We start from the raw sequence: 25,841 nt of genomic DNA, 5'->3' as shown, positions 1-25,841 counted from the left end.
TTAGTCCTTAGTTATTGACACCATTTTGTGGGTTTAGGAAGTGTGGCTTTGCTAGAGGAAGTATGTCACCAGAGACCAGCTTTGAGAGTTAAAAGCCTTCTCCATCCCCAGGTCATTCTCTCTGCTTCCAGATTGTCATTCAAGATGTGAGCCCTCTGCTTCTGTTCCAGCCCCAGTGTCTGCTGCTTGCTGCTACTGTTGCTTGCCATCACAGATGGACTCTTATTTCTCTGGAATACTTGGCTTAATAAAGCCAAATATTATTAATTCAATTATTAAGCCAAACCCTTCCTTCAACAAGTTGGTTGTGGTATTTTATCAGAGAAATAAAGCAGTAATACACCCAAGATAATCCATTATTAATAAAAAACTTTAGTGGTGATGGAGCTACAGAAGAACCAGGTGCCTTTATACAATCTGAGGAGAAACCAGAGTAAATTGTGTGTGTGTGTGTGTGTGTGTGTGTGTGTGTGTGTGTGTGTGTGTGTGTTCACACACACAAGTTTTAGGAAAATTCATGTAAACTGGATACCAAACTTGGGTCTCTGCAAGAGCAGTATGTGCTCTTAACTGCTGAAGCCATTTTCTCTCCGACCTTAAGTTTCCTTTAGGTAGGGATTGTATGTTTACAAATGAAGCTTATTTTCTAGCCAAAATATAATACTTGTGTGCTTTTGCTTCTCTCCCTCCGCCCCAAGAAATGGAGTTTCTTCTTAAAAGAACTTTTGTGAGGTGCACTTCACTGATCACAGCATTCAAGAGGCAGATACAGGTGTATCTCTGTGAGTTTGAGACCAGCCAGTTTTACAGAGTGATTTTCAGGCTAGCCAGGGCAGCATAGTAAAACTCTATTTGAAAAAAAAAAAAAAAGCAACTAAGTGTTAAATGTGTACTTAAGTGACACTTTAAATTACATTAAACTATAAAGAGCTTCAACACAAAAGTTGTAGCAAACTGTGTTTTTATTACAATTTGATTGACTACTGAGCCATCTACCTCTGTCCTAGTGATATCTAAAATACATATAAGCAGATAACAACATTGTTTAATTGTTGTTCATTTACTGCTAGCTAAACCTTCCACTCAGTTGTCATTCAAGGCCTAAAATCTACTTTCTGTGTGAAATTTACTATAATATGTCTTTCCATGGCCAGCACATTTCACCAAGGGCTTGATTTTTGAGTTATTTCATCATGTCTTCATCTTTGTTCAGTTTTTAAAATTATCTCGGGCATGGTTACACCAATTTTAACTGGTAAATAAGTTTCCTCTAAAAGTTTGGTTAAGGCTCAGCACACTGGCACATTGTTGCAGTTCCAATTACTCAGGAGACTAGCAGTTGAGACCACCTAGGAGTTGAGACCACCTGATCAATATAGTGAGACCTCCTAATTTAAACATTGTTATTGTTGAGAATTGTGAGGGCTAGGGAAATGGTTCTGCCAGAGGACCCAGGTTCAATTCTCAGTACCCACATGGCAGCTCACAACTGTATGTAACTCCAATTCCAGGGGATCCAACATCATTATACAGACAAACTTGCAAGCAAAACACCAATGCACATGAAATAAAAATAAATAAATCATTTAAAAATTTAAAAATATAAAGAATTGTGTTGAGGATAAATGTCTCAGCAGTTAAGATCGCTTACTACTCTACCAGTGGGCCAGAGTTTGGTTCTCAGTAAGAGGCCCACAACGGTTCATAACTCCAGTTCCAGAGGATCCAATGCCTCTTGCTTCTGCAGGCACTTCACTTTATGTGCACATACTCACATGCAGACACACACCTATACATAATTTAAAATAATAAAAATAAATCTTATAAAATTGAGGCAATAATATCTCTCATTTCTGAAGGTGAAATTATTTTTAACCCAACAGAATCTTTTCATTAAAAGCATTCCTTTTGTTTTATTTTGGAGGATGTTTTTGTTTTTGGTGACAAGGTCAACAAGTGTAGCTCTGACTGGCCTAGAACACTCCTTGTAAACCAGGCTGACCTCAGATTCAGTGATCTTCTTGATTTTGCTTAATTTCTGGGATTAGAAGCATATGCCATCATACCCTGCAGTGCCTTTTTGAAAGCCAGGTGCTGTAACAGCATCCAACCTTGGTTTTCTCTAAGTTTGTTACTTTATCTATGAAAATTCTAATTGCAAAATGCAATTACTATTAAATTAGATTGCTTAAGGGTAAAGTACTTTATAATCAAATAATTTAAGAAGTAATCCCCAGTAATGTGGTTGCTTTAAGATGCCACTAAAACAAAAATGTTCCTACTTAAGGTATAAATAGTAAACAAATAAATATTTAAAATAGTAAAGTAGTATTGCACAAATAACTTACTTATTTGTAATTGCTATCTCACTGTGTTGGATTTTGGGGGGAGGATTGATGACAGGGACTTACTATAATTTACTGTAGCTCTGATTGGCCATCATTTCACTGTTTTATCATCCCTTTTAATACCTTTAAGTTATTGCAATCGAGTGCTGAGGTACAAACTGACAACAATTCCAAGACTGTCTTAGTTAGGGCTTCATTGCTGTAAAGAGACAACATGACCACAGCAATTTTATAAAAGAAAACATTTAATTGGGGCTGGCTTACAGTTTCAGAGGTTTAGTCCATTGTCGTGGTGAAAAGTATTGTGGCATGCAGGGAAGCATGGTGCTGGAGAAGGAGCTAAGAGTTCTATTCTACATCTTGATCCTAAGGCAGCAGAAGGGGACTGTCTCACTGGACATTGCTTGAGCATTGGAGACCTCAAAGCCTACCCTCACAATGACACACTTCCTCCCAACAAAGCCACACCTACCTCAACAAGGCACACCTCCTAATAATGCTACTCCCTATGGGCCCTGCATTTATAGACTTTAGTCTATGGGAGCCATTCCTATTCAAACCACCACAAAGGCCAAAAATATTCATTATTTTTCTTAAAAAACATTCATTATTAATGAAAAACACTGTGTACTATATAAGAAATAAACAAAACACTTAGGAGGATGCTCATAAGCCAGTTTTCAGTATTGGGTTTCATCATTATCATGACTTTTTTCAAAAAAAGGCTAGTAAAATAAAAGATTAATAACTGTTTTCCAAGACATAACTGTGAAAATAAATCTTGAAGGAACTAGGCTCTTCCCCTTTTCTTTATTAAATACCATAAGGCAAGAGAACTCAAACAGTAATTAAACTATCAAACCTAATTATTGCTTTCCTGTAGCAGACTAGTTCCTTAAATATATGAAACCAGCTAATACCCTTTAAGACTTTTAGACAGCATAGGAAATAGAGGTAGGTTTTTTTCCTTAGTATTTTTGTTTGTTTTGAGAGAGGACCCTCTATAACACTAGATGGCTTGAACTCGTGGTCATCTTCCTGCCTCTGCCTCTCCAGTGGTGGGATTGTAGGTCTCTAGCCTTTATTTCCAGTTTGTTTCACCAGTATATTGTTTAAAAATTGTAAAGTGTACAAACAAATGAGTTATACAGTAAACACCCAAATACAACTTCTAGGTTCTATAACTGACATTTTGCTGTATTTGATTTGTTACATATCTATTCATCTATCCATGTTTGTTTAGTATATTTATTTCTTTATTGTGTGTATGTAGCATGTCTTTGGGAAAGGGGAGGCATGGGAAATGGAGGTGCCACAGCATGCATGTGGAGATCATAGGACAATTTACAGTAGTCAGTTTTCTCCTTCAACCATGGGGTCCTGAGAATCAAACTCATAAGGTGGGCAACAAGCACCTTCACCCAATGAGCCATCTTATTGGCCTCTTCTAGATTAAAAGTTTTTAAACAAGAAAAATGCTTCAGTTTACATTTCTATATGTATTTTGTATGTCAACCTAAAGAACACTAAAAACATCATTTAGATGCTTTATACGCAATGATTTTCTGAATGAGTTTTATATTAAAGATTACCATATGCATAATATACAACAATATGGAGAGAAAGATAAGCACCAAACTCAAGTGTAATTACTTACAAAGAGAGGGGTTAATGAGTTCAGAAAAGCTTACCAGAGCTTTTAAATAAATGTTTCATTTCTTAAAATCCACAGAGTAAAATGTTAAAATATATCTCTTGATATCTGACTAGTATATAAACAGATACATGTATGAAATATTTCACAATTAAAAATGAAAAGAAAGATTTGCTACTTAGTTTTCATTTCCCTTGCAAAGTATTTTTTACTTCACTTAAGATCCATGGTCCTGGCGGACTTCACGGGCTTCAGACTATTTGAAGGGTTTTACCCAAACATGGATATCAGACCAAATCACACGATTTATATCAACAACATGAATGACAAAATTAAAAAAGAAGAATTGAAGAGATCTCTGTATGCCCTGTTTTCTCAGTTTGGACACGTAGTAGATATTGTGGCTTTAAAGACCATGAAGATGAGGGGACAGGCTTTTGTTATATTTAAGGAACTGGGTTCATCCACAAATGCTTTAAGAAAGTTACAAGGATTTCCATTTTATGGTAAACCATTGAGAATTCAATATGCAAAAACAGATTCTGATATAATATCTAAAATGCGTGGTACTTTCGCTGACAAGGAAAAGAAAAAAGAAAAGAAGAAAGCTAAGACCATGGAATAATCTGCAGCAGCTGCAAACAAGAAGCCTGGTCAGGGCACACCAAATTCAGCTAATACCCAAGGAAGTGCAGCGCCGAATCCTCAGGTCCCTGATTACCCTCCAAACTATATTCTGTTCCTTAATAACTTACCAGAGGAGACGAATGAGATGATGTTATCCATGTTGTTCAATCAGTTCCCTGGTTTCAAGGAAGTTCGCTTGGTACTGGGGAGACATGACATAGCGTTTGTAGAATTTGAAAATGATGGGCAGGCTGGAGCTGCCAGAGATGCTCTGCAAGGGTTTAAGATCACACCGTCCCATGCCATGAAGATTACCTATGCCAAAAAATAACATGTGGGATGCCAGTGTTCAAGGACTTGGTTATTATTTATAGTGTTTGTTTTGATCACATTTGATCAAGTCATTTTAAATGATTGGAAGTGAAGATGAAGTTTTGGGAAAAGAGTTACCTAATTTTTTTCGTTTTGTTGAACTATGAAATATGGAGCCTTAATTTTGTATAATAAACTTGTATTTGTTAAAAAAAAAAAAAAAGATTCATGGTCCCATTGGCCTTCTAGCTGAGGCGGATGGACAGACTCTGACAAAAGATGTCTCTGCCCAAGTTAACTGAGGGACCAGCTAAAAATGACCACTTTTAAAGTGACCACTTTCTACAAGAATTAAGGAACACACCTCGTATACTCCTTGGCTTTGCCTGACTCAAGAGTAATATGGTGATAAGCATTGTTCTTAATTAAAGTCTTTGAACATATGGGACATGGCTGGTAAAACAAACCACATAGTTGTATAAGTGTGTGATTTTTGCATGTCCACTTGATTTCAAAGTAAAAGACATAGCAAGTGAAATACTGCCAGGGAAGCTGATACATGAGGGCTCAGAGATAATGATGCTGCTCTGCCAGGGACAGGAAACCTGACCATTCTAAGTAAACTGCATAGCACTAAACTGCTTGTGAAAGGGCTGAATCAGTCCTGCTGCAATTTGAACTTTTGGCTCCTGAAAGTCTGGGCCAGGCTTAAAAATAAAATCAAGCCCTTGCCTGCTGGGTCATATTCCAGGCCTTCTCTGGGATTATCTGTATGAAAAGTCATCCATTTACAGGGCAAGAGCAGCAGGTGAGGAATGAGGTGGGGAGAGGTGAAGAGGAACTTTAGGTACCAAGTATGAACTCTGAAGGACAAGCACCTCAGTAATTAATGTATGGGTTCCTTGGGAAATATTTGTTTCTAGGGCCTAATGAGTGAGTAAGTGTAAAAAGACAGCCTCCAGAAAGATACAGTGTGCTGTGGTATAAAAGGACGTCATCTAGGCAGAATGTGCACTGGGCTACTCTGTATATTCCTCCAGAGACTGGCCATGTTTGATTTGCTTTTGTAGAGAAGTAAGATACACAGGCAACAATTAGAAGATTCATATATATTTCATATCTTATCATACATAACTGTGTGTTTATATTATGTGGTCTATGATAAAGAATAAGATCTTGAGCAACATATGTCTTTGTTTTGCTTTTTTTTTTTTTTAAGACCAGTTCTTTCTGCATAGCTTTGGCTGGTCTGAAACTCAATATATAGATCAGGCTGACCTCTAACTCAAAGAAATCTGCCTGCCTCTGCCTCCTGAGTGATAGTTTTAAAAGTACACAACACCACAGCTGTCTTAAATTTTTTTAATTATTTTTATTACTTATGTGTAAATGTAGGTGTTTTACCTGCATGTATATCTGTGCACCATGTGCATGTCTGGTACCCAAGGAAGCCAGAAAGGGGTATTGGGTCTCCTGGAACTAGAGTTATAAATGATTGTGAGCTGGCAACTAAACCTGGATTCTCTGCAAGAGCAACAAGTGCTCTTAACCACTGATCCATCCCTCCAGCTCTCCGGTTTTGCTTTTTGAGCCAGTCTGGCTGTACCTCCTTCCTACTCAGACACTACAGTGCTGAGACAGCAAGTGTAAAGCACCATGCCCATCTTGAATAACATAGTTTTAAATCCTAAAGGAGATTAAATTAGAACCATCTAATACCACCCAGTATACCTCGAACTGATCATTGGACCTAACTGGAAGACCTACTTTCAAATCCCAACTTTGATAGCTACTGTGTAAATTTGGGTCCTTACCGTCTAGGCCTGCAGTTTCATTCTATCTCTGAAATAAAGCTGGTGATAATTAGCTTCCTTAGCTAATACAAATCCTGTGATAAAAACCAGTATGCCATATAAATTATGGAGGCACACTCCTATATCCCAGCACTTAAGAGGTAGAGACAGAAACATCAGAAGTTCAAGGTCATCTGCAGCCACATAGAAAGTTTGAGGTTAGCCTGGATTACATGAAACACTCTTTCAAAACAAGAGTAAGAATCCAGTGAGGGTTTATAAGTATTTGAGAACTGAGAGATGAAGTAGGCCTTAAACATATATTATACATGATAAACTTGAAGATCTAGATGAAAGTGGTCATTAATAGTGAGCAGTTTGAATGCTGAAAATAGTAAGGCTTGAAGATAGGTGAGAACAAAAACCATTGAACTAGCTGAGTATGGTGGCACAGGCTCAGGAAGTTGAGACAGGAAATGCTGAATTTGAGTCTAAACCAGCCTACATAAAGAGACCCTCTCTTTAAAAACAAACAAAACCAGACCAGCAAAATGGCTCAGCAGGTAAGGGCACATGTTGCCAAGACTGACAACCTGAGTTCAAACCCTAGGATACACAAAGTGGAGGGAAAGAACCTGCTCCTGTGTGTTGTCCTCTGACCTCTATGAATGCACCATGACACCATCTATCCTTCCCCTTCCCCAAAAAAATATTTAAAAAAAAAAAAAAAAATAGGGTGAAAGGGAGAGAAACAAGTTCTGAAGCCAGGGTGACTAGCTGAGTTTGAAATTGTGCTGTGGAAACTGTAGAGATGGCTTAGCAATTTAGAGTACTTGTTGCTCTTGCTAAGGACCCAAGTTTGATTCCCAGAATGCACATGGTGGCTCACAACTGTTCTAGGGAATCCAACAGCACCTTCTTCTTATGTCCAAGGACACCAAGCACCAAGTGATGCACAAACATACATATGCAGGCAAAATGCTCATATACATACAATAAATATGAAATACTGATATGTATGCTTACATTATTTAACCTCTGTGAACCTCATAATGATAATAATTCAGTAAGTTACTTTTGAGAATTGAGATAATACATCTGAATTTTTAATATGCCTAGTGCTCATAGAGCCAGAAGGCATAGGATCCCCTGCAACAAGAGCTATGGATAGTTATGAACTGCCTCATGGGTACTAAGACCCAACCAGGGTCTTTTCAAGAGCAACAGCTGATTTAAACTGTTGAGCCATCTCTCCAACTCCAATGCATGTGAAGTTTTAATGGAGTACACTGAATGTCAGCTCAATGAGTCTCATCCTGTCAGTTATTATTTCCCTTTTTCAAGGTCTTATCAGCTCCTCTACTCTCCATCTTTTGTTACTCTCAAGCTCACTTCCAGTTTCTCTCTGTCTCACTCCATTTTACTATACTCTTAGTATTAGGTCATACTTGACTCATTCACCTATCTTATATAGCATGAGGGATAGCATTGATTGTATTTTAAAGTATCTTTTTAAAAAGGATTTATTTTTGTTTTATGTATATGAGTATTTGCTTGCATGTATGTGTACCTGGTGCCCAAGGAAGGCAGAAGATGGTGTCAGAGCTCCTGGAACTGGATTATCAGATGGTTGTAAGCCTCCATGTGAGTGCATGGAACTGAACCTGGATATTCTACAACAGTAGCAAGTACTCTTAACTGCTGAGCCATCTCTCCAGCCCTATTTTAAAATAAAGTGTGAATTTATATTATCTTTAAGGTAGTTTAAATTGTGTAGAACATTCTAGGAGGAATACAGTAGAGCTGTGGAAAATTGGGGGTGGGTTTGATTATATTTCATTGTATACACATATGAAATTCTCAAAAATAAAATTATAATAAAATGTATTATATTGAATTATAGTTAAGTAATTCTTTGGAATAAATAATCCATGATATCTTTTTTATAATATTTTCTTTTTTTAAAGATTTATTTTTATTATTTTAATTATATATTGGGAAGTTTTGCACATGCATGGAAGTACCCACAGAGGTCAGAGGTGTCAGGTTCCTCTGGGGTTACAGGCAGTTGTGATATGAGTGAAGGTCCTCAGAAAAGCAACATGTGCTCTTAACCACTGAGCCATCTTCCCAGTCCCAGTGTTTTCACTCTATAATCTTGTATTTTTTCCCCTAGTTTCAGTTAATAGCCTATTTACTTTCCTAATACATCACACAATCCTGCAGTGTTTTCTTCTGCTGTGTTAGGGAGAGGGTGCATCCCTATCTATCTGTACATAAACATGTAGAGATTGGAGGACATCCTAGGGGATCATTTCCTCAGGTGCCATCTGCCTCCTCTTTTTTCCTCTCCTCCTCTCCTCTCCTCTCCTCTCCTCTCCTCTCCTCTCCTCTCCTCTCCTCTCCTCTCCTCTCCTCTCCTCTCCTCTCCTCTCCTCTCCTCTCCTCTCCTCTCCTCTCCCCTCCCCTCCCCTCCCCTCCCCTCCCCTCCCCCCCTCTCCCCCCCTCTCCCTCACACTCTCTCTCTCTCTCTCTCTCTCTCTCTCTCTCTTTCTCTCTCTCTCTCTTTTTTTTCTGATCTTTGAGACATAGTCTTTCACTGGCCTGGAATTCAGCACATGAGGCTGCCAGCCAGCAAACACTAGGGATCCCCTAACTTCACTTCCTTAGTGTCAGAATTACATACACTGACTTTTTTTTAATGTGTGGTTCTAAAATTCAAATTTAGATCTTCAGGTTGGAAGGCAAACACTTTTCTGACTGAACTCTCTCCTTAGCACTCAGTATATTTCATTTGTAATATAATAGGCAGACTATTGCACAGGAGACCATCTTGGGCCCTAAGTTAATTTACTAGTTCATGGGATAGGAGAGACTAAACATTTAAGAAATTTAAAATATGTTTAACTAACTACAGTTCTACTTTAAGTATCCATGTAATAATTATGTTCACAAGTATGCACAAAATTTTGAAAAACTACAAAGCCTGCCATTTGTGCAGCTCTGGGTTTAATCCACAGCACCAGCTGACTCTTCTCCCTCAGAGTATAAAAGCATGTTCAGTGATTAAAAACTAGAAACAAATACCTACCTATCAGCAGTGAATCATTTAAACACATTATATATGATCATACAACATGTTCCTTTAAAAGAATTAGGTAGGCCAAGTGTGGTGGTGCATTCCTTTAATTGTAGTACAGGAAGCAAAGACAGGCTGGTATCTTTAGTTCGAGGCCAGTCTCATCTACATAGTGAGTTCCAGGACAGCCAGGACTATGTAGGGAGAACCTGTCTCTAAAACAAATAGAATTAAGTAGATTTATATAACCACAAGACGATACCCAAGATATGATGAAAAATGTTGATGAGAAGCAAAATAAAACACATCATACCATTGTGTGTGCATTTATCATGCGATCTTCCTAAAGGACAGCTACACTCATATTTGCATATGTGAGGACATTTTCTGAAAACAGTTGTAATTACCTAAAAGTGACATGACAGAGATAAGTGACTTTTCTCTTACCTTTCTGGATTCTTGGGGCTGGGAGTGACACCTGCCATATGTTACTATGACTTTTAAGTGGTTTAAAAAGCAGAATGAAGAGATAGAGCAGGAACTAAATAGTTAATGTTTTGTGAAGTGTGTTGAATGTGAAAAGTGATCCATAAATGCCTATTATTTTTACTAAACAATGGAAGTGTCAGGCTTTTGTAACCTGAAGAAAGCAGGATTGCAGCACGACCTTGTGCAGGAGCATATGGTGGCTAAGACCAGGCGGGATGAATGCTTTAGAGATCCTTTCTCTGTTGTTGAGATGCAGATCTTCTCAGTATTCCACATTGCTCTTGTGTGGGAAATTCTATGCAGATGATTATAAAAGCTTGGTAACATTGTTCAACTCAAGTGTTTAAAACTGTTGTCAGATATTTAAAACAAAATACTCACAAAACATGATTGCTTTACAGAGCTATTGTTAACATTTTGGTGTATTATATTGTCTAAAGAATGCCTTTGACTTAGTGTAGTAAGATAGTTCTTAGTCCTGTCTGGACAATAAATCTGAAATTGGGGGTATTATCTTGAGAGTTTTGTCCTGGCATTTTGCAGATTAACAAGAGACAGCAGGTTGTGTTACTCCAGGTAACAAGATTTTTGTTTTGTAACATTTAAGGTATTGGTTTTCTTCTTTTTGACACTCAAGGGATTAATTTACTATTTATTTCTTTAGATCAAACCCTTAGAGAAAACATCGAAACACAAAGAAGCCCTCACCTTAGTATAATCATTTTTCTTATGATCAAGTACTTAAATAATACAGTTGCATAAGTTAATGCTATTATTTGAAAGCTTGATAATGAGTTAATGTGACTAACTTATAAGCAGTAACAGTAAAACTTCCTAAATGAATTGCTGATATACTGAGATGTTTTTATGTATTTTCAGTTTTCATTCATTTCATCAACTTCTAGGTAATAAAACAAATACAAGTTGCTTTCTATTACTGGAAACTGACTAACCAGTTATGATAATAAAAACTTCTCATCCTGTCCAAACAGTGCTTTTGCCCACGTATCTTGAAAAGAATAAACATTAATCTTTTTCCTGTATGTGCGTATGCACAGAGATCAGAGACAACTTACAAGAATCAGCTCTCTTCTACCATGTGGGACTGAACTCAAGTCATTAGCCTTGGCAGCACCTGTCCTTAACTACTGAGCCATTTCACTGGCCCTAGAACTTTCTTTTTTAAGACAGGGTCTCACTGTGTAGCTCTGGCTAGCCTAGAACTTTCTATGTAGACTAGGCTGGCTTTAAACTCACAGAGATTCTCCTGTCTCAGCCTTCTGAGTGTTAGGATTAAACATGTATGACACCATGCTCCACCCTAGAACTTCTTATATCAGAGTCATTACCACTCTTTAATATTTATGGGGAAAAAAAAAAAAAAAAACAAAGAAATCCATCTCCAATATTTTCTCAGTGAAAAAGTAAGGTCAGTATTGAGCCTTACCTTAATATGGCAAACATTAAAGCCAAAGAGTAGATCTTTATGCTAATTATTTTTTTAAATATACTGTTTTTAATTAATCCTCAAAACAACTTCATAAATTAAGCTAATACTCAACTCCGTTTTTTAATTCTAAAACCAAAGTCTTTAACAGCTGGTCAATGTCGATTTGAACTAGGTGTCTGTCTTAAGTGGACCAAATATATTTCATGTTTCAGAGTTTTTTAATCTATTTATTTTCTTGCTTGCTTCTTTTAAATTTATACTTATGTATTGGCTTCATGGGGTTGGGGTACACAGGTATGGGCACACCACAGCCCCACAATGCCAGTATTGAGGTTAGAGGATGACCATGGAAGACATTTCCCTTCTTCCACTGTGTGAGTCCCAGAGACTGAATTCAGGTTGTCATGCTTAGCAGCAAGCTTGCACTTTTACTTACTAGCCATCTTATTGGCCCTGCTTGCTAGTTTTTAATAGGAGTCTGCCTATGTAGTGGAGGCTAGCCTTGAATTTGTGATCCGGCAGCTTCAGCCTTTCAGGTGTTAGTACAGTAGGCATGCACCACCACACCTCACTCCTCAGAATCTTTAGTTGATATGAGAAGAGTCTGTCTAAGATTTTCATCTCTCAAAACAAATTTGGGGATTTGGCTGTCCTGGAACTTGATTTGTAGACCAGGCTGACCTAGAACTCAGAGATCCACCTGCTTCTGCCTCCCAAGTGCTGGGATTAAAGGCCTGCATTACCACCATCTGGCTGAAACAAAAATTTAAGATAATATATATAATATATGCAATATATTATATATATAATTTTACAGATGACATTAAGGGATTTATGAAAGGGAGAATTTAAAAGGACTAGATTAGAGGTATTAACAGTCTTCTTACTTGAATGGCTGACAACGGCCTTTTAAGGGAAAACCAAAGGATTGTGCATTTCTGGGGCATCACTGTAAGAACATTTTTGTGTGGCATAAGGATACATATTTACAAAATCTGCATCTATGAACTCTTTATCCCTAGCATTTTAGTGTAATGAGTATGATAGAATCAAGTAATACAGTAATACACATTTTCTGCTGAATTCTTTCCCAGATAAAGATGACTGCCATGCCATCATCTTTTCTAAATGACATCATTTAATAGTGACTTCAATAAAAATTCCCATCTCTTGCTGTGTCATGAAAGGAACTGGGCTCACCTTAATGCTATTCTAAAGTGCCTTTTTTTTTTTTTTGCCACAGTAGGAGACTGTAATAAATTACAGCCTGAAAGAAGTTTCAAACTGGCAAGTTTGCCAGATATTTTAAGCAATTTATTTTGGGGTGTATCAGCAGATTTTTTTTTTCTTACACTGCCATTGGGTGCCTGCTGACACAGCTTGAACAAATCTTTAAAACGTTTCCTTCCTAGAGATGGATGATGATGAAACTCTTAACATCCAGACTTTCCCTTAACTCTTCACTTGCCACATGGGTCTTTTCTATTGCCAGATCTCTAGGAAACTATAGAAACCACCTTCTGTATGCTTCACAGTATTCTGAGCCCCTCATTACCTTGGTAATAGCTTGAAGTTTTATGGATAACTAATAAAAAAGTAATTCTAGTTTTAGGCATAGAAGTTTATGTTCAGATCATTTTCATTGTTAGCATATTGAAAACTGTCAAACTTCCCTGTACTTTCATATAAAACAAAGATTTGAGTTTTTCTTGATTCTAATACATTGAAAGTCTTTTCTAATTGGTTAGTAAAATTGTTTTTAAAGTTTACTAATTTCTGGCTTTCGGATTCCTGTGGAATATGAGTGAGTGTGTGTGTGTGTGTGTACAATTTAGTCAGTTACCCAGAAATGCTAAAAAATACTAATTCCTAAAATATTTGCTCTGGTGTAAGACTGGAAGAGCAAGAGGAGAGCTAGAGGATGTTTGCAGAGTGCTTCTGTGTGCTGGCCCTTCTGAAAACCAAGACCTGAAACAGAAAGAGGCTGCTTTTACAGAGCTAGTTCCTGATCAGGTGAAAGGTACTGCTCAGCCCACTGGAAGGAACATGGAAAGGGCTTAAACTTTGTAAGGCTTCAGAGAACGCCCTTTGGTGGGAGATGCCTTAGATGGAAACACAGATGATCCTCGAAAACTATCGATCTCGTTCCAAAGACATTAAAATTTAATTGGTCCAATGTATAGGTTGGGCATTGGGATATTTTAGTCTTCACAAAATGTACATACAACTAAGGCTGTTGAAGCCTCTATATTTATTTACAAGGGTTAGCAGATTTTGTCCACAATGTAAAGGTAGCTCTCTCACACACTATAATCTCTCTAGTTCCACCTTGAGGACCCAAGAAAACTAGTGATAAATATTTAACTTACACTTGTGAGGCCTTCAAAAACTTTGAAGACCATTCATAAACTTAGTTTGTTTGCAGTACAATGCATACAGCTGTTTAAGAGGCTACCGTGCATAGAGCTGCTTAAGAGACGGTACTTTTCAGTTGAGAATTCAGAGTAGAGAAATTTCCTCAGCCCATTACTCTCCCTTCACTCAGGCTGCCTCTCCCACAGCCCCCTTACCCAGCAGGCCCGTACGCCCTGCGGGATCCGCGTGAGCGCTAGGAACCCCGGGGCGGAGCGTCGGCGAGGCCCACCCTCCGGACGCTCTAGACCGCCCCGCCCAGGCGCCCCGCCCCGGACGCGGGTGGGGGAGGGCTGCTGGCAGCGCCGAGCTGCCCAGTCTACAGAGCGGAGCCCCGGGGCTTCGGCGGCTGCCTCGGAGCTCCCGGGCGGACCCAGGTCAGCCGCCGGGAACCACCGTCTCTGGCCCGGGTTATTCCAACGCCGGTCCAGGATGCAGAGCTGTTCTTCGTGAGCCGGCTTCATGACCCTGAGCACTTTGGCCGGCGAAAGGAAAGCGCCCCCTGCCAGCACCTGCAGCCTCGGTGCCCCCGACATGATCCCCTACTTCTCTGCCAATGCGGTCATCTCACAGAACGCCATCAACCAGCTGTGAGTCCGCCTCTGCAAATGCTCAGAAAGTTTGCTTTTCCAAGCGGCTTTTCCGGACATTCTGGGGCGCGAACTAGCGAGCGAGGGCGAAAGCGCAGCGTGCTTGCTGGGAGGTCTAGATGCATCTGGTTTGGATGGTGGGGTTGGAGCTGTAGGGCGATTAGTGGAGGCAGTGAGTGTCCCGGAGCCTGGTGAACAGATGAATCTTTTGGAAGAATCTCGGTGAACCTTGAGGGAGTCTAAAAATGGATTAACCTCTTAGACGTCTGTGATGACCGAGTGACAGCTGAACTTTGTAGTACACAGAGAGATTGGGGAGAATAGTTGATAGAATCAGAATAGAGTCAGAAACGCTTCAAGATCCTGTGGATCCTGCTGGCAGCCAACTTACTGTGGTAATGGGTCTTATTTAAGTTTACATTTGACTATAAGTTTTTATTGTGGTTCACACAAAGAAATTCATGCTGTAGTCCGAAGTTATTTCAGAAAATTAGATTTCAGTAGTTTTATGACCTCCTGACTAGTCCATACAACACAAGCCTTCCTGTACTCTTTGAATCACTCAAGTGTAGGATTCACACGCATCTTTAAATCGTCATTGTTTTTGAAGTCAGGCTGTTACTCCTTTCCGTTGTGGTTTGCCTGCTTGTGAGAGCTGTGTGCTGAAGCTTGTGGTTAATCTCACCTCACAGTTATGAAGTCGAAAGTAGAGGAATTCCACCAATTCAAACTCCATCTTTAATCCAGAGGAGAGCTTTAAAGTTACTTAATATAGTAGTTTTAATTAAGTGTGTTTGAGTTCCTTCTAAATTGTCTTCAGAGGAATCACCCGCTGAGATTTCCGTGGGCCAGCGGCAGAGTTGTTACTGTCCCTCTCCACTTTCTGTCCAGCAAAAACTTTTCATTATCTCTTATTAAAAGCACAGAGGATACCATTTACAGTGATTTGTAGATACATTCATACCTAATTTACTAATTTAGTTATTGATAAACTGTCCTATCCTCCCAATTGAATTAAACTGATTTGAGGTTCATATTTTTCCTTTATGCTGATTCCTGGTGGAGCGCCTGAGAAAGATTAGCAAACGGGGAAAAATGACTTTACTGCCCAGTACGCTAAAGTCTGCACACTAAATTACCTAACTCTATAAAGAGGTGAGAGGGATGGGCTGAAAGAGGGGGAAAGGAGTGAATAATCTGAAATTTAATAACCAAGCTCTGAATAGTTTTATCAGTACTTAAGGAAAGGGGGCAGTGTAAGATCCATCCATGGACAGACAGTAAATGGATGAGCAAAATGCCCTACATACATACACTCCAACGTTATTGCACTTTTTAAAAGAATGTCCTGGCGTCAGAGCGATGATTCAACAGTCAACAGTGAGTAGTATGGCTGTGAGAGAAGACAAGTTTCTCACACGCATTTGAGGCTGCTCACTACCACCTGTAACTCCAGCTTTAGGAGATCCAAGGCCGCTAGCATCTGCATATACCCACACAAAGACAGATCATTTAAAATAATAAATAAAAATATTAAAAATAAATCTTAAAAATACTGTCTTTTTTAAAAAGGGAATTTTGACATATGCTACAACATGATGTACTTTGAAGACATTGTGCTAAATGAAGTAAGCCACAAAGAACAGATACTCTGTGATCCTGTTTGTACAGCCCCAGCCCAGAACCTAAATGTTGTTAAGCTTGAAAGAAAAGTATTTTTAATCCTAGTGGGATCAAAAGGTCTAGATACCTTTTCCTACTAATTAATGTCCTTCAGCAAATCATTTGACTTTCTTTTCTTCCACTGTAAAATGGGAATTCAGTACAGCAGGTAGGTCTCTCTCCCTTTCTCCTTGTCCCTGTCTCAGTGGTAAATTGTATTGTGTTAGTAGATCCTTAGTAGCTCAGAAGAGATCATATAGTTAGCTAACACTTTGCAAAACTGTAAATCCTTGCAACAAAAATGAGTTAACTGAATTTAATAATAGCTGACAGCTGCCATCTATGGACCTCTTATCACCATGCTGAGTTTAATGTGTGTTATCTTATTTAGTTATCATGGGAGTCCTGTGAGCTACTTTGTGTGTTTACAATAATGAGACTGAAGCTCAAAGCCATACACTAATAAGTGACAGAAAATCCTGAAAATCCACATCCAGTTTTTTAAATCACTATAAAAATGGTATTCTGTGTTAGTAACTTCAGGGTCACTTTTGAGACCCATAGTAAAGATCTTTGCTGAGTGATGCTAAGTTAGTATGATAGACTTTTAAGTAATTTTTGGAATAGTCTCTTCCCATTTTGTTTCTTTAAAGAGAGAGAGTATCTAGCTACATATTCCAACCTGAGCTCAAACTCACAGTCTTCCTGCCTTGGGCTCCTGTGTAGTAGGTGCCACTAGGGAGGCAAACTTTAGGATTTGTTTATTCTGAGACAGCTTTGTTTGTCCTGGAACTGTTATTACACCAGGCTGTCTTTGAACTCAGAGATTCTCCTGCCTCTCCCTCCTGAGTGCTGGGATTAAAGGGGTGTGTCACCATGCCTGGCCCTAAGTTTTAGGATCTTTCCCCCTTTTTTCCTGTCCCTTGTCTCTCATTTCTCATCTCTCTGATGCTGTCTTGTGATGCTGGAGACTAAACACATGCTAGGGAAGCGCTCAGCTCACTGTGTTCTTAAGAGAGGCTTGCTGTTGTTTTGACTTCTAAACTACACTTAACTAGTATTGCTTTAGATATATTTATTAAACATTTACAGTGCTGCATAGTTCATCATCATTAAAAACATCCGTGGGCTTAATATTTCTGTTGTTGCTACTTAATGCAGACATTCTCAATTTGGAGAATATGACTTGTCTTCAGAAAATTAATAAACACCCTGAAAGAAAATGTGAAACTATGGAGTCGATAAACATAGATTTTGAAATCAGATTCTCAATTCGTGATCTTAGAAGGGAAGTGCTATTTCTAAGGCCTGATTATGTGCACCCTAACTGATAGGAGCATTTCATGTGGTAGCATATCTATAAATAGCAAAGACTAACTGGAGTAACAAAAAGTTCAGATTGACAGCTGGGAGCCCAGGATGGTAGCTGTGCCTGCAGATGCTAGAGCTACTTTGGAGGTTGACACAGGAGAATCTTGAATTTAAGGCCAGATTCAGCAATGCAGTGAGACTCCTGCCTCATAAAGGGTGGGGGTCAGATTTAAGAGTCCCAGGTAAAGACTGATACAAGCATAACTTGAGTTTAAAGGAAGGGATTCATGAACACTTAGGCAAGTGGTTAGTAGTCAGGCTATAACTTGCCCTTTAGAGGATTCCTGTTCTCACTTTTTCACTCACTGGCTCAGATGATGATTAGAAACCAAGTAACAAATCTTAGGAGACTTGAGTCAAAGGATACATAAGCCACAGTGAGATTACAAAGCCTTCCTATCAGAGAAAACTCATGGATTTACAGTGTGGCTTTTGATGATTTTGTAGACTCAGTGAGTTTCAATTGTGATGTTTATGTTTGAAATATATATCACAGAATAGTTTGTGTATCAGTTTTACTGATAATTATGCCATTATTGTTGCATTAAAGTCTACACTTACCACTGCATAAAACTCACTAAATGTGTTATTTTTGACCTATTAACAGAAGAATGTTAAGTAATCAAATTAAGCTGGGGCTAATGGGACATATCTGCTTCCTTAACACTTAGGAGGTAAGGACAGGAAGAAGTTATCCTCCACTACATAATGAGTTACAGGCCAGCCTGGGCTACATAAGATTGTATCTCAAGAAAAAAAAGTTACTATCATAAATATTAATCCTAATTAATTAATCAGGAGGTATGAGCAACCCAAGAGAATCATCTGATTAAACCTCAAGGGTCCTGGGACAGGGCTGATAAGATAACTCAGTCAGTAAAGTATTTGCCTTATACGCATGAGTATCTGAGTTGAATCCTCAGAATCCACATAAAAAGGCCAGGCCTGGTGGTGTGCTGGAAAGATCCTAGGAAGATCCCTAGAACTCAGGTTATCAGGCCAGTCAGTGAGAGACACTGTTTCAAAAGAAATGGAGGGTTTCCCTGGAAATGACATCCATGGTTGCCCTCTGGATCCACATGTATATACATACATGTACACACACAAACACATACATAATATTTTTAAAGAATTTCTAACCTAGAGAGATAGCTCAGTGGTTAAGAACACTTGCTGCTTTTGCAGAGACCTGAATTTAGTTCCCAGGACCCATGTTAGGCAGCTCACAACCAAGTGTGACACCAGCTCTAGGGGATCTGACACATTCTTTATATAGGTGAGCTACCATGCTTACCTGTATACACCACACTTTTCTTTTAAAGAAAAGTAAGTCTTAAATAAAAAGAATCTTGAGTCAGTCTGATCAAAATGATTGTGATATTTTCTGTCCCCTGTTAAAGCCCACATATGCATTTGTTCCCTGTAAAAGCCTACATATGCTTTTTAATAAGACAAAGACTTAAACTTCTGAAAAATATGGAAGCAATCCATCTGCCTCCAGCAGATGAGTGCTGGGACTAGAGGTGTGCTCCGTCACATCTGGCTTTTTAAAAAATATTTAGTTAGTGTGTGTGTTTGAACACATGCATGTAGGCCGCCTTAGAGGTCGGAAAAGATGTTGGATCCCTTGGAGCTGGAATTAAAGTGTCTGGTAGCCAGTAATATGGGTGCTGAGGATTGAACTCTGGTCCTTTGTGGGAGCAGTAAGAGAGCTTAACCATTGAACCATCTCTCCAGCCCAAGGTTACTTTTAAAAAGGATCCTACTATGAAAACCTCTACTCACAAGTCTGGGAACTTAGGCATTTAAGTCATTTCTTGATTTGCTAATGAGTTTTTTTTTTTTATCCTTGAACTAAAATATGTATATTTATTTTCTTGATTGGGTGTATGGATTTGATTTCCTGACTTTACATCAATGCTCTCTAAAAATTCAGGCTCAACAGTAGAGAAGCACATTGAAATTATCCAACATATAATACAGCCTTTCATGACCTTGTTTTTTTTTTTTTCAAGGGAGGTGGCTGTTTTCAGGTGTGGGGGTTTTTTAATATTTATTTATTTATTTATTTATTTAATGTATGTGAGTGCACTGACACTCTCTTCAGACACACCAGAAAAAGGCATCAGATCCCATTACAGATGGTTGTGAGCCACCATGTGGTTGCTAGGAATTGAACTCAGGACCTCTGGACGAGCAGTCAGTGCTCTTACCACTGTAGCCATCTCTCCAACCCTATGTTTTTTTGTTTTTGAGACAGGATTTTGCTGTGTAGCTCAAGCTACCTAGAATGCATATTCTAGCTGCATCTTTCTCTTGTAATTTGGTGATGTTGAGTTTTTTGTTTTGTTTTAATTTTTCAGTTCCTCTTTTTGGTTGTCTAGGTGATTTCATGTGCCCTTTTCCAGGCTTAAGTTTTCATCTTAAACACCTTGAGCACTTGTTAAAACACAGATTGCTGGTTTCTAAACTTGTAGGCAAGAGAGTTGCACTTCTAACAAGTTCCTAAATGATGCTCATGACGTTAGTGTATGCCACACTTTGTCAGCCACTACTTTATATTTTTCAGAGGCAGATTATGAAAAGCATCATCCAAATTTGATGTAATAAGTAATTAGAAAAAAATGGTGACATACACATGACGTGTTTCCGGTAGAAAGGAAACCTAGAACAGCATTTGCTCTTGCTGATCCACACTCTTATGAAGCTGCATGTGCTTAAAAGCTTGGATGTATGTGCATGTATGTGTGCGTGAGTGTGTGCATGTTTGTGATCATATGTGCATGTGTCTGTTCATAGGTGTACCTGTGTGTATGTATGCATATGTGTACATGTGCCACAGCTCAGATATTGAGGTCAGATAATAAGCTATGGGACTGGTTCTCTTCCATCTTGTTGAGTCAGGGTCTGACTCGTTTCTCTCTTACTACATACACCAGGCTGGCTAACCTTTGAGCTTTCAGGAATCCTCTCATCTCCCATCTTGCTTTAGGAGGTGCTGGAATTACAAATGTGTGCCACCATGTCTGTCTTTCACATGGATTCCAAAGATTCACCAGGCAGTGATGGCGCACGCCTTTAATCCCAGCACTTGGGAGGCAGAGGCAGGTGGATTTCTGAGTTCGAGGCCAGCCTGGTCTACAGAGTTCCAGGACAGCCAGGGCTACACAGAGAAACCCTGTCTCGAAAAACCAAAGATTGAAGTCAAGTTGTCAGGCTTTGTACAACAGTGCTTCTGTCCACTGAAACAGCTCAACAGTCCCCAGCCTATTCAGTGTGGCTACATTAATATTAACATTAATACTATGTTAATAGTAACATTAAATAGATTTTTTTTACTGCACTGTTACACTGATGACACAATTTTGAGTGCTATGTATATTATCTCATCCTCCTTAAAAACCTTACTCCAGACTTTTTAATGCTGTGCTGAGGATTAAATCCCAATTGCACATCTCTGTCAAGCATTCTACCACCAAACTAATAAATACTCTTTTAGTACCATGATACATTTTTTACTGATTTAAACTGCTAAATATAAGTAATAAATTTGTAGATTCTTGAGGCCTACTTTTTACAGATTTATTCTTATTTTTAATTAGGTATATGCGTTTAGACATGTGTGTGGACATGTATACATAAATGCCCTCAGATACCAGAAGTTTTAGATCCCCCTGAAATTGGAGTTGTAGATGGCTGTGAACCATCAAATATGGGTGCTGGAAATTGAACCCAGGTCCAATTTCCTAAAGGCAGTATGGACTCTTAACTGCTAAGCCATACATAAGCCTATTTTTAAGGTCTTTTTTTTTTTTTTTTTTTTTTTGGATTTTTATTTATTTACATTTCAAATGTTATCCCTTTTCCAGGTTTCCCTTCTGCAAACCCCTATCTCATCCCCCCTTACCCTGCTTCTATGAGGATGCTCCCCCACCCACCCATTCCCACCTCACCACCCTAGCATTCCTTTACACTGGGGCATGATGCCTTCACAGGACCAAGGGCCTACCCTCCCATTGATGCCAGATAAGGCCCCTTCAGTCCTTCCCCTAACTCCTTCATTGGGGTCCCTGTGCTCAGTCCAGTGGTTGGCTGCCAGCATCCACATCTGTGTTGGTCGGGATCTGGCAGAGCCTCTCAAGAGACAGCTGTATCAAGCTCCTGTCAGCAAGCACTTCTTGACATCAGCAATAGTGTCTGGGTTTGGTGACTGCATATGGAATGGATTGCCAGGTGAGGCAGTCTCTGGATGACCTTTCCTTTAATCTCTGTTCCACTCTTGTCCATAAGGTCTGCTTTTATAATCCTGTCTTTTGATATGTTTTTATATTTCTACACTAACACCACAGCATTTGCTTAAAGATTTTTTAGTTGGTGTTTTGATATCTGCTTTGGCAGGGCCTACCTCATTGTGTTTTATTGTTAATTAATTTTCCAAGTTTTTTTTTAGAGGGGTACAGGATGTCAGGAAATTTTGTTTTGTTTTGTTTTTTAACAAAGTGTCACTATGTAGCTATGGCTGTCCTGAAACTCACTATGTAGATCAGGATGATCTTGAACTGAGAGAGATCTGCCTGATTCTAACTTCTGAGCGCTGGGATTAAAGGTGTGTGCCACCAAGACTGGTTATCAAGACCTTTTCTGGTTACTCACAACATGTATGTCACAAATGTAACTAAGCTTTTCATATTTTATCATTTTAATTACATTGTGTGTGTGTGTGTGTGTGTGTGTGTGTGTGTGTGTGTGTGTAGGTGAACCATATTGGGAAGGTCCTCCTAACATGTGGGGCTTGGGTATTGAATGAGGTCATCAGGTGGCTTAGCCTGTTGAGCTGTCTGACAGGGCCCATGTCTACCTTTCTTTCTTTTTTTTTTTTAATCAGACTTCCTTGTTGTTCTTTGTTTCTAATATAGATTTTATTTTTTTAGTTTGACTTTCTCAATTTCTGTAAGATAATGATTATATAAGTGAGTTCTGTCTCTTTGAAAATAATTCTTAAATTGTTTTGACTGGGGCTGCTAGTTAAATATTGCAAATGCTTGTCTTCTTTCCTCTTGTAAATGTAATGAAATGCTTTTTATGCTTTGTAAACAAGTATGATCTATACTTTATGCTACAGATTCCTGCATATATCACTTAACATGTTGAGAATATTTTATTGCAACTAATTTGCAAAGATTTTTATGATTTAGTTTAATTTTGTTGGATACTTTTTTGTTGGTTTGTTGTTTTGTTTTCAAGACAGAGTTTCACTGTGCAGCCTTGACTTTTCTGGAACTCACTCTGTAGACCAGGCTGGCATTAAACTCACAGAGATCTACCTTCCTCAGCCTTCCAAGTGCTATGATTAAAGGCAGCTATGATATTCCCCACCCCTCAAACCACCAATACACACACACACACACACACACACACACACACACACACCTCGGCTTTGTTGAATATTTTTGTATTTACTAAATATATGAATATAAGATATATGTTCCCTTTATTAGTAATAGAGTAGCACTGAGTGGCTAAAGCTAACAAATTAATATTATTTTATGACTACTTCTGATTCTTAAATAGCCTTAAAGTTATCAAATTAGTTTACATTCAGTACGTTTTTCTGAATGTTACAACCTACAAATAAGAACAAATTACCAAAGAGCTGTTGGGAGCTTTCAAAGGTACATTTCCGTTTTTATTATTGATAGTAAGTTTGTGTGGCTTTATCTACACTTGGTTCTGTTTGCAGTCTGTGGAACAATAATCAGTCTAGAAGGTAGGGCAGACATGAGCTCTGAACTTTGGCCTTGGAATTATGTTTGCCCAAGTTAACAACTGAACTGTAGATTTGCACAGCAAAGATGAGCTGGAATAGAGGGTTGCTGTACTCAAGATTTCTGTTTGACAAAGAGTAGGTAGTTTTCTGAATTATTACTACTTAAATTTCTTCTCACTCCTAAAATTGAGCAATTTTTCTAGACTTATACTAAGAAACCACTTCTCAAAGCTGAAATGATTAAAGATGTCAGTCTCTATGTCCAAGAGCTGTTGGACCTTGGGAATAGCAAAGATACTCTAACTTTCATAAATTATCATGTATGCTTCTCTTGGGTCTCTCTAATAAATGTGAATATACTGATACATATATGTCTAAAATGTTATTCATTTACTATATGTTAAGCTGCATTGGGGCTAACGGAGAATGATGCAGGTACTATCATACAATTTGTGATTAATCTTTTTTTGTTTTGGTTTGGTTTGGTTTGGTTGTTTTTAGAGACAGGGTTTCTCTGTGTAGCTCTGGCTGTCCTGGAACTCACTCTGTAGACCAGGCTGGCCTCGAACTCAGAAATCCGCCTGCCTCTGCCTCCCAAGTGCTGGGCTTAAAGTTGTGCACCACCACTGCCTGGCAAATCTTATGGTTTCTGGATTTCTAAAAATAATTAATATCCCAACTGCTTGCAGATAAAATTAGTTAGCTGGTTTTTGTTAAATAAGGCAGGATGTTGCCACCCATCACTCAATTATGTTTAACTTGAAGAAATATGCTAAAAACATTAAGGACATTTTAGACTTTCCTGTGATTTGGAATAAATATAACTAGCGATTTATAAATAGATTATTAGTGTTACATACTAGACATCAAATTTGGTCCACCCCCTTTTCAAAAGTTGTATGAATTTAGCAAGTTGGTTTTTTATGTTAATCTGTTTTTAGAGGGATTTGACCCTTCTTTCAGTTACCAAAGGGATTTACATTGGTTACATCTGACAAAGTAACAAAATTTGGAGTCTTGAATCATTCTCTAGTAAAGAGAAACCTCAGTGTTAGCCAATTCTCACAGTTTAGGTCTTGGTATATAGATGTAGAATTATTTTTTACGTGAGCTAAATGATTCATTTTGTTGCATATGTTAGATTCAATGGCTGCTTGATTTTGTAAGACTACAGAGTTTGAGTGAGATGATTCACAAGAAAGGTTAAAATTTTGCAAATATTAATGTTTGAAACTACACTTAATATTTATTGATCCAAGGTTCACATGTATACGTACAGACTATAATAGTGTACTTTATATCTGAATGTTTTACTTTTAGATTATAATTATATTGACTATCTTTTGTAGCAATTTTTATAAAAAAGCATTTATCTTAATGCATCTTTAAGCATCCTTTGTTCCTCCAGAAAAAGACTGTTGGGGCTTATGAGCTCAGCATCTTCTTGTACATCTTATTTCTGTAATATTTTGAATTTTATGTAATAAAAGTCAGTTGATATCCATGTGGGCCAAATAAATGAGACTATTTCTGACTTTACTGATTTGAAACGAGTATTGCTTGTAACAGAAAGAGTGAGACTACTTCTTCAAAACCCTCTTCCATTCCATGACTTTTTAATTATACTTTATCTAAGTGTTAATATACCTAGTTCTTGTGAACATTTTTTTAAAATCCTGTTATTATTTCATCTATTTCTTTTTAAGGACCATTAGTCTGGGAACTTGTAGATGGAGTTGTGATTTGATTGAGAATGGCCCCACTGGTTTGAAGGCTTAGTCACCTGAAGTGTTTGAAAGGATTAAAAGAATTAGGAGGTGTGCCCTTGTATCACTAGGGGTTGGTTTTGAGGTTTCAAAAGCCCACACCAAGCCCAGTCAGTGTCTGTCTGTCTCTGTCTCTGTCTCTGTCTCTGTCTCTGTCTCTCTCTCTCTCTCTCTCTCTCTCTCTCTCTCTCTCTCTCTCTCTCTGCCTGTGGATCAGGATGTAACTTTCAGTTATTCCTACAGCGCCATGTGCTTGTCACTATGTGCCCTGCCATGATGATAATGAACCACCCTCTGAAAGAAACTATACTTAAGCCCCAAATGCTTTCTTTTATATAAGAGCTGCCATGGTCATGGTGTATCTACACAGCAATAGAACACTAAGATGGGAGTGATGTGAATTCTCGATGTAATTTTTATTTTTAGAATAGTTTTGATTAAGACCCAACAAAGAAATAGAACTTCAAACCAATATCCCTTATGAATATTGATGCAAAAATACTCAATAAAATTCTCCCAAA

General features: G+C 38.4%; 1 protein-coding gene and 1 pseudogene across 5 annotated transcripts in view; both read left to right on the top strand.

Annotated features, from left to right (window-relative positions):
• The window catches only part of Ssh2 (slingshot protein phosphatase 2), a 258,061-nt gene that overhangs the window by 126,531 nt on the left and 105,689 nt on the right, over positions 1-25,841 (top strand). For 2 of the 5 annotated variants that reach the window (XM_076936266.1, XM_034505804.2), the window contains exon 1: positions 14,447-14,754. The exons of the other annotated variants lie outside the window; for them this stretch is intronic. In XM_076936266.1, coding sequence (XP_076792381.1) covers positions 14,627-14,754 — 128 coding nt within the window. In that variant the 5' untranslated portion in view covers positions 14,447-14,626. Of the gene's footprint in view, positions 1-14,446; positions 14,755-25,841 lie in introns of those variants that run through there. 5 annotated transcript variants of the gene reach the window in all.
• On the top strand, positions 4,214-5,104 carry LOC117710692 (U2 small nuclear ribonucleoprotein B'' pseudogene; annotated as a pseudogene).

Source organism: Arvicanthis niloticus, chromosome 6 (genome assembly GCF_011762505.2).
Source record: "Arvicanthis niloticus isolate mArvNil1 chromosome 6, mArvNil1.pat.X, whole genome shotgun sequence".
In the NCBI taxonomy this organism is placed as follows: Eukaryota; Metazoa; Chordata; class Mammalia; order Rodentia; family Muridae; genus Arvicanthis; species Arvicanthis niloticus.
Note: the sequence above shows the minus strand (reverse complement) of the source record. Positions and strands in the feature narration are given on the sequence as shown.